The sequence below is a fragment of the Protomyctophum bolini genome, assembly GCF_963924005.1.
Source record: "Protomyctophum bolini genome assembly, chromosome: 23".
Classification (NCBI taxonomy): domain Eukaryota; kingdom Metazoa; phylum Chordata; class Actinopteri; order Myctophiformes; family Myctophidae; genus Protomyctophum; species Protomyctophum bolini.
Genome location: NC_137884.1, coordinates 7,733,332 through 7,743,113, shown reverse-complemented (window position 1 = coordinate 7,743,113; position 9,782 = coordinate 7,733,332). Strand labels below are relative to the sequence as shown.

The following is a 9,782-nucleotide window of genomic DNA, read 5'->3' as shown; positions in this document are numbered from 1 at the left end:
TAATATCAGAATACTGATATATTATTGTTTTCTGCTGTTACAATTCCAAACATGACCCGCTTTAATTATTTCAGTCTAAATTAGTAGCTTAATGAGTAGTATTAAATGTTATCTACAAGCATAAAACACGCTGCAGTGTGACACGTTTTGAGCTTCTAGATCAGCTATTTTTGCTACGACAGTAACATGCAAAGTGGCCCTCTGGAGTGAGTGTGGAAATATAGTGACCCTCTCCATTGTCAAAGTTGCCTGTCTCTGCCATAGACGTAGAAAAGTAGACGCCTCCTTCGGCTCTGGCGCGTAACTCGCGCCAGAGCTCTGGCTTTTGTGGAAGCATAGCGGAAGCGTGCCAAGCTTCCGCATGCGTCCAATGAACGTAACGATGTGTCACGGAAGGGGACGTTCGGTAGGCCAATCAGATGCAACATAAACGTTTGTTTTCTCGTGCCAATAAAGCTCCTTTGGATTGAATTGATGCGTCACGGAAAAGACGCGCTGTGATTGGCCAGTAGTCACTTGAGTGGCAGCGACGCAGCGTTCCTTCCGCTTCACTTACGCCGGTGACACATGTCTCCAACAAACTGCAACGGCCAATGAGACATCTATTTTGTTTCTATCATTAATCTTAATCAAGGCTTGAAAATATGAAAGGTTTGAAAGTATATTGATATTGACCAGCCATAGCTGTCCTGTACTGTCAAAAATATCATTGCACTCGATGTTGATCCAGAATCAGATTAATCTGCAATTCAGTGGTGGGGAAATTATGCGTAAAATGACAGAATTTCAGGTTTAATATGTGAATGTGTGTGTGTGCCTTCACCAGGGGTCTGCTAGAGATGAAAATGACACACACAGTGACGGACTTCAAACTGCTGCATGAGAGTCACTCCCGCCAGCTCAGGGAAAAGAACAGGTGCACGCACGCACGCACACCCCCCCGCACGCACGCACGCACGCCCGCACTGATTGATTGATTGATCTCTAAAATAAACATATGCTCTGAAAATGCACACGGCCCAGTCACCCATCTGACCGGCTGCCACGTTGGGAACTGCTGTTTTAATGCTGTTTTAATTCTTCACTAATACTGAACTGACTGTAAAAAAAAGTCCAACACATGGATAATTGTACCAAATGCCAGTCAAGAGGCCTTTTCCGGCAAAACAGCATATGGCCTAATGCATTAGCAAGATATCTCCCATTTTAAATGCCTATCACAGTGTAAATTCTACCCTGAGCCTGAGAGAACAGCGTTTCCTCCATCAGCTGGCAGTGGGAAGCTTCACTAACTCAACTAATTTTCTTTTTACGCCACTTTGAGTAGATTTCCCTTCCAAACTAATACTCCGAGCCAGCATTCCTGCAATGGCGATATAACAGTGCTTATCACACCTCTCTGACAGAGAAGATAAGCCTGCATTCACAAAATGTGCACAACGGTGCTATAACTGCCACCGCCGCCAGTGAGCCATCTTAGGGCAGAGTATAGTGCACAGCAGTGTCGAGGCCGTTTAACCCATTCTGACCTGAGATCAGATTCTAAAAATGTCTTAGATTTTTCAAAAATAACCACTGTTATAATCTGTGCTACAAATGGCTGCTGTGCTTGTGTCCTCCAGTGAAATGCAGGTGTTAAAGCAGGTGGAGCATGCTGTGAAGCAAGCCATGGATCAGCTGGAGCAAACACAGGCCATCTACAACAACACCAAAGCACAGGTAGGCCTGGACATCACATGTCATATTCAATTTAATTCAAACCTTTATTTATTCCCAAAAGACATTGAGGTTGCCCACATTCTCATCAAGATACATCACAGTACAATTTCATTTTTACATCAATATTCTGCTATTAAAGATTTAAATTGACCGTATGTTATGGGAGAACAGATCTTTAATTTAAGTAACCAAGTGGTTAACAAAAGGCAGCTGTTTACTTTAGGGACCTTTAGTGTGAGCCTGGACACTGGGGCGTGTCCTACAGTATAATGGTACAGGATTCCAATCCAGCAGAGATTTAATGTTCTCTTCCTTGAAATAAAAATGCCTGCGGTTTCCGAGGCTAGATGTAATGTACAATGGTCCCATCAGTTGCCTTAAAAATAAACTGCTGCCAGTGTTTGTTTTGCCTGGGAGGCAAAACAAACAAGGAAGGCCGATGGTGATGGTGATATGAGGCTACAATATATCATCTGTGATTTTTCCCTGGCTTTAATCTCTTAAGTTTTACTTTATGCTGGGGTTTTTTTCTTATCATTTTTATCCCACGATTTTGTAACCCATTTTTCACCCCTGTGTCAATTATTTAATGTGATCCTGGGCTCTACACACTGCTTTGTGCTCCTGCATCTTTCTTGAGTACATCCACATAATAGTTAGTATGGGACGTCCTCGTGACCGGTGCCCATGTGTTGGTCTCTTGGTGTCTTTGGCAGTGTCCTGCGAGTCTCATTCTCCTGGCTGCTATTTTGTCGCTCACCCTGAATATTCCGGCATACAGATTCTCTTTGGTAACATGTGTACTCTTGCTGATGTTGAGCACTACTCGTGGCATTCTGGTGTAGCACCCGTCTAGAGCCTTCTGCAGAGTTGGCTTCAGGGTCCAGCATTCACTGCAGTATAATAATACTGACAAAGTCTGAGAAACACTGCTATACAGTGTCCTCTAATACTCGATAATACTGCATGGCTTAACAGCCTGCCTTTGTTTCCTGTACATTTCAGTGGTAAACACTTTTTTAATGACAGGTCAAAGAAAAGTCGGAGAACTAGGAAATGTGTCAGCAACATAATGACACAGCCGGGGCCCTGGAAAAAATAATAATTATATATATATATATATATATATATATATATATATATATGAAAAGACATGACAATGGCACGGCATGCAGGGACTTCCCATAATTAGGAAATAATTAAAACAAAGGATATTAACTATTTCCATTAAACCGCCAATGACTCTCTCACATGGATGACTTCAGGGCCTAGGATTTACCCGGATATCGATGACAGCAGATTCACCACAATACCAATGACAATAGAAGATTCATGACAATACCAATGACAATAGCAGATTCATCAGTGGTATAAAGTAACCACTGAGTAACTTTTGAGGTACTTTTACTTTACTGGAACATTTTCTATTTCTAGTAATTTTCTATATTTCTACTTCTACTCCACTACATCTCAAATAAAAATATTGAACTTTTACTCCACTAATTCATTTGAAAACTTTAGTTACTTTGCAGATTTAGATTATTACAAGTTCAAAATCTGTCGCATCGTGACACATTATGAGCTTGTAGATCTGCTATTTTTAAAGATGGAGTGCCACAGTTTTTGTATTTTTCCAGTTTTTCATGGGTCTATGAGGTGACAGTACTTCATTAGACACCCTGGAGTCGTTTTTATGTGCAATGGTGTATTAACTTTGTGTTTAGGGTTTCTTCCTGGAGGCTGAACCCTTGACAGTCAAACGGGCCAATGAAATAAACAGTAATATAGTGACATCACACTATCGGCTACAGTATATTGATACTTTTAAAGTAAAAAAAAAAAGTGCATACTTTTTCCACCACTGCGATTCATGACAATACCAATGACAATAGCAGATTCATGGCCTTCACCACAGGAACGCCAGCGTTGCCTTGGTTCAGACCTAATTGATGCTGTTAATATTGAATGTCTTTGTTGTGTGGCCAAGCTTAAAGTGTAAACACTGACCAAACGGGCCAACTATGTCATTAGATATTGATGCCATTCCATACGCTCATTACCACATCGCTGAGATTGCGACACTGCATGGAGGATGGGCTGCAGAATATTAACCATGTCGCAAGCCCTTGTGTTTGGCCTTGATCGCAACACGTTGTGAGTTTGTAGAGCTGCTTTTCTTCCTTTATTTTGAATGTTTAAATTTCTTCTTACATTGCATTTACGTTTTTGCCAATAATGGCATACCAAAAATAGCATCTATTCTGATTCCATGGCTACCCTGATCGCATGCAATTAAATCAACTTACATAATTTTCTCTGCTGCCGGGCGGAAACCAATAGGTTCTACACTCTACAGTATATTAAACTTTTTCAAGAAATGAAAAAGAATAACGTGTTTTTAACCCTAGAACACTAAACAAGACGATTATATTTTAGCAATTTTCACAATGTTGCTAATGTCTGAGATGGGTGGGTCTTTCAGTACCTCAGTGACAGCTCAGTGACATCATAGAAGGTAGCTTTGTTTCCCTGCCCACATCCCTGTTTTTTTCTACAGGCAGGTGTTCGGGTGAATTTCACCTGTGTTTAGTGATAGTGTGATAGAAAAAAAGGGCCTTGTCATTTTATTATCAAAGGAAAAACAGCACCGTCTTTTTCTTTGTTGAGGCGAGTCAACAGTCTCGAGAGCCTAGACGGAATCTATCTATAAATGCACCAAGTCTCTGTGTGTGTGTGTGTGTGTACGTACGTACGTACGTCTGTCTGACATACGCCTGACACAGAACTCCATCCTAGGAATACAAAACTTGCATACTGTATGGGCATAAAAGGGATACAGACGGATGGGTGGAACGGGTACTCTGAACCGGGTGCAACGGGTATGGCCACCCGGCTATTGCATAGCCGGGTGGGGCATGGATCTCGGTGCTCTACAGCCGGGCACCGGTCTAATATTAAAAAGAAATGATGTTAGGAGGGCAGACCGTTTTTTTGAGAGACATATGCACCCCCTGTTACCTCCTGACCCCCCAACGCTAAGTCTCTGTGTATTTGGCAATTTTCTTTTTACTTTTTTAAAAATATGATGGCAAATAATCACAGAATGTCACTGCACTGACAGCTGCAGCTGCTGTATACTCCCGCAGCTGCTCTACATCTCCTTACAACAGTAGTTTACCGGATTTTGCCGTTTGTGCTAAATAACACCATAAAACCGCCATTACCCTTTTCATGTCACACACCCCCTAGGCTGCACGCACCACAGTTTGGGAACCCCTGGTCTACTCTACACTATGTCTCTTCACCGAAAATAGTCGACCTACAAGCTTCAACAGTGTGGTGATGCGTTGAGCTTGTAGATGATTTTAGATATCAACATAGTGGTCTATGAACTTAAGCAGAACCTGTGCTGTTCCACGTCCTAAATAACAAAAACTGATTAGCAATTTTCCAACTTGTGCCAGACGACATTTTGGTTTTTCTGAAAAGAGAATCCAAAGTCCTCCAGATCCCTTGTACGTTTGCACATACACGAGGAATCATGTCTCTGCGAGGTTGGTCGAGGCATTATGCTGAATAACAACATTAAATATTAATACTGTCTGAGGCAATTTAGTTTGAATAGGGCTGTGAATAGTAACTAGACACAGACGAGGCGCATGACATTGCGGCGGTGCCTATGTGCTTAATAAGAAAAAGATACGGGGGGCAAAAAAACACCATCACTAACTGGCTGGACCACCAAGATGCCTCCAGCCCTTAACAAATTAACTTACTATTTGCCTCTTTGACAGCCTCAGTGTCACAGTGTCTAATTGCACTTCCAGTAGACCACCGAAAATAATTTCTGGGGGGGGGGGGGGGGGGGGGACACGCTGCTATATACACTATTAATTATTTTTGTAATCAATGTTTAATATTGGTGGATTGTGCCTGGCTCTAAATATAATTGAGTTTGTATATTCCCTGGTAAGAAAAGAAGAAAGTGCCTCTCTCTCTCTCTCTCTCTCTCTCTCTCTCTCTCTCTCTCTCTCTTTCTCTCTCTCTTGGCATTCAAGACAGTCATTACGTGTGAGTCTGCCAGAGGCCATCACACAAACTCTCTGCTCCAAACCAAAGAGATCCAAATAATCAAATAATCCCCCTCCCTTTTATGTATTGTCGAGTGGTGGAAAAAGTTCTCAAATGTTTTACTTAAGTACAAATATCAATACTGCAATGTAGAAATACTGATACTGATCAAGTAAAAGTCCGTAATTAAAAATGCACTTGAGTAAAAGTACAAAAAAAGTATTGGTAACAAAATATAGAATGTCCTATTTCACAGGTTTTCAAATGTATTTTCAAATAATTTGAAAATAGCAGATCCACAAGTAGATTCGCCATTTTCAAATGTTGGTAATGTATGTTTTGCCATAATCATCAAAATAACTAGTTTTAAAAGCAAAGTTTTAAAGCAATTGTAGTGTAGTAAAATAAAGCTGTAAAAAAATAGAAATACTCCAGTAAAGTACCTAAAAATGGTGTAAATGGACTTAGTTACTTTACACCAGCGGTACTGTGGGTTTGTTTTGGTACATGGTGTGTTTCTGTGTGTGTTGAACATGTGCAGAGAGATGCCCTTCCCAAAGCAGACGACGGTCCGCGGAGGCCAGAGGAGCTGGAGAAGGAGATCAAAGCCCTCAGAGCGAGCATCCGTCTGCAGGTGTGTGTCTGTCTCTCCTCGTCTCCCAGCAGGTGTGCACAATGTTCGGTTTCTGTCACAGCCACCCCTCACCAGGCATTCCCTACATAAATCCCAGTCCCCCTTTGCCTACCTTTCTTTTATAGTTTTTAACTGTTTTTTTTTCTCACAATGAAGTTGTTTTTATTCTGTTTATGTAAGGCGACGTTGAGTACCTAGACAATTGTTATTATTCAGTCCGTTCCCAAACTGGTTACTTTTCAGGAAGTTTGAGAACAAAAGTGTTCCAATGGATCAGATCTACAACGTTACAATGTGTTGTGAGCGTGAGAGCTTTCTACTTTATTTGGGTGACTCTTTTATGACGACGTAGGCCATTCATTTACAAAAAAAACTAAAAACAAATAACATACTGAAATATGGATTTAGAAGGATTCTGCCTGCCCCCCCCCCCCCCCCCCCCCGTGTGTGTGTGTCCAGCTGCCTGCGGACGTGGAGGACATTGTGCATCAGAAGGAGGAGGAGCTACAGGCCTTGCTGAGCGTCTGCGGTCATCTGCGGGCGGAGCTGCACCAGCTGGACTGTCTAGCCCCAATCAAGACCGAGGAGAGGAACCACAAGCACCGAGACATGCTCAGAGCACAAGTACCATACGCACACGCACGCACACACACGCATGCACACTCGCATGTCCGTTTTCGCTTCACCCTGTTTTCGCTTCACCCCGTCAGTGAAGCGTTTTCGCTTCACTGACGGGGTGACGGGTGACCTTAGACCAGTGGTTCTCAAACCTTTTCTCAGAGTTTCTTTTGAAAGATTTGTAAAAAACGCTCAAAAACGCTGGCAAGGAATGCAATAGGCTATGTATAAACTCTCGCAGTTAATGAGTTAATCCGGGGCTGGACTGGGGTCTGAAAGATAAATGCAGTTTAATGCATATCAAAGTGGAGGTCCTTGAGATTAAAAAGGTTGAGGAGAATCACCATCCTATACGCGATGCCACGGCCGAAATGTCTCAGTGGAAGATTAAAGAGATCACCTCCAACCCCTACACATCTAGTTACGTTGTATTCATACAGTATGTTTTCCATACAGTGATGTTTTATTCATTGAAATAAGTCCTGGCTTGTAGAGCAAATTTTACAGGCAAAAAGCCAGGAGAGGGAGTGACAGCCATCTGGCACCGGTGACCAACATTTTGTCAATACCCAAAAGATTTTATTTTGGTTAAAGTACCTACGTACAGTACCTTGATAGTACATGCTTTCAAAAGAAAGCAATTTTCTTTTTTAAAGTGAATGCATTGACAACCCTCCCCAGACAATTCAAGGACAATATTGCCTGCAGTGACTTTTATGAAACGGTTATCAAAACTGTTCTAGAACGTTCTCATTCTACTGCTCTGTGGAACGCTGGTTTCTTTCAAAACTGTCCTGAGAGTCAGCCAGTCAGGAGACCCAAAGGGGAGTTATACAATGTCATTTTCCTATCTATTTTGTACATATAGTGTTTGTATTTGTTGATTGTACTGTTTTAATTTTGTATGCATACCTTTTAGCTTTAAAGGAGTCGTTCCTAAGTCAATAATGTGATGGCCGGCGGAGTCAGCCATCACTAAATCACTGAATTAAAATGTTTATCCTCCTCCTCCTCTCTCTCTCTCTCTCTCTCTCTCTCTCTCTCTCTCAGCAAAGGGAACAGCAATTCAAACAGGAGCTGAGAGAGAAAGACCTGGTCATCCTAGAGCAGAAGAAACTCTACACTGAGCAACAACGCAGGTGTGTGTGTGTGTGTGTGTGTGTGTGTGTGTGTGTGTGTGTGTGTGATATGGAATGTCAGAACAGGTCAGCTCCATATATGGAGATCTAAGGGTGGCAGCGGGGGCAGTGTATTGAATATACAGGGTATGATGAGGGCCCAGGTAGAGCCAGGACTTAATTTTTCATTAACATTTTCGGGCCTATTGAGAACTCGCCGGCTGCCGGGCGTGGCTGCACAAATAACTTTGGGGCAGGCCCATCTAGAGTTTAAATGGACAGATCACAGTCAGGGGCATAACAGGGATTGTATTAGGCTATCAGCTAGAAATGTCCATGTATGGAACTTTGACTTGTTTTCTTATAATGTGATGACCAGCAGAGGAGACTCAAATAGTCTCCTACTGAGTCTCCTATTGATCGATGCCTCGGTCATCAAATTATTGGCAATATGGATGCCTCCGTGAATTCTCCGTGGCTTCATGTGGTTTGTAGAAAATACGTTTTTAGGTGCAAAACTACTCCTTTAAGTATTTGAATGTACATAATACAAAAAATAACTTTAATCGTATTCATATCAATGCATTGCTGTATTGACATTTAGACACCCCCCCCCCCCCTAAATAAAACTAAACATTTGAAAGAAGATGGCCTGCGCGGTGACTTATTGCTTCTATAAAACTGTTTACCAAATCAAAATAGACACAAGAACAATTTCAATACGAGAATAAATTAGTCTGACCTGACCTTGCCATGCAACGTTTACAACATTGAGTTTTCTTCTCTTCATCTTATGCACGGCGCTGCTTGCAGACAGCTGCCCTTTGCTGTTTCTGACACCGCAGACGTCTCATAAAATGTGAAGTGATCCATGATGTGTTTGCTGCTGTTTTGAAGATTTAAAACTACACCTTTTTCCCTGACACCAGTTATTAAAGTGTCTGACGGCCCATTTCATTTGCTCGCCGACGCTGTCCGCTTCCTGACCGCTTCCCTTCCCGCGGCTCCGCTCGTCGACCTTTTAAGGTGTTCCCATATTTATGCCTCCCGGCCCGCAGTGATCAAATCTCACCTGAAGTTTTGTTGTAGACGTCATGTTGACCTTCAGTTTGTGACTTTCTTTTTTACAACGTGGCTCTGATGTCGGTCTGCTGCACCCATCCGTGCCAAATGTCCTGTGCACACGGGTCACTAGGCTAAACCTACTCACATACAGTACGCACTATACTTTTTGACTCTCTCAGTTGCTCAGTCAAGGGGGCTCAGATTCTCCATATTTGGGCATCGACGAAATCTCCAGCTTTCAGAGCCAAGCCAAGTCTCATTTATGCTCTATTTCTCTATGCTCTATGTCCTTAGTTGCAACTAAGAACATTTTCTCGAGCATTTTCTATAGTTTTAGTTGGCTTTGTAAACACGCAATACTAGATAGCAAACTGCACACATACAGTAGCTAGTGACTGAACAGACAAGACACACCCAGACCCAGTAATAATCATTACTTAGCATTATGCATGGTCATGCACTACTTTCATAGTGTACTAATTCAATAGTACACTGGTGATTCATTCCACTTACCTGCTCTCGAGATGTAAGATGAGATAAGAAACATTTATTGTCCA

The 9,782-nt window shown here is 42.1% G+C and overlaps 1 protein-coding gene across 1 annotated transcript in view; it reads left to right on the top strand.

Moving 5' to 3' along the window:
• The window catches only part of ccdc146 (coiled-coil domain containing 146), a gene marked incomplete at both ends in the record, with an annotated part of 76,427 nt that overhangs the window by 29,408 nt on the left and 37,237 nt on the right, over nt 1-9,782 (top strand). Inside the window, 5 exons of the mRNA XM_080757006.1 lie at nt 827-916; nt 1,623-1,719; nt 6,332-6,424; nt 6,884-7,048; nt 8,093-8,181. Of these exons, the coding sequence (XP_080613132.1) occupies nt 827-916; nt 1,623-1,719; nt 6,332-6,424; nt 6,884-7,048; nt 8,093-8,181 (534 nt within the window). The remainder of the gene's footprint in view (nt 1-826; nt 917-1,622; nt 1,720-6,331; nt 6,425-6,883; nt 7,049-8,092; nt 8,182-9,782) is intronic.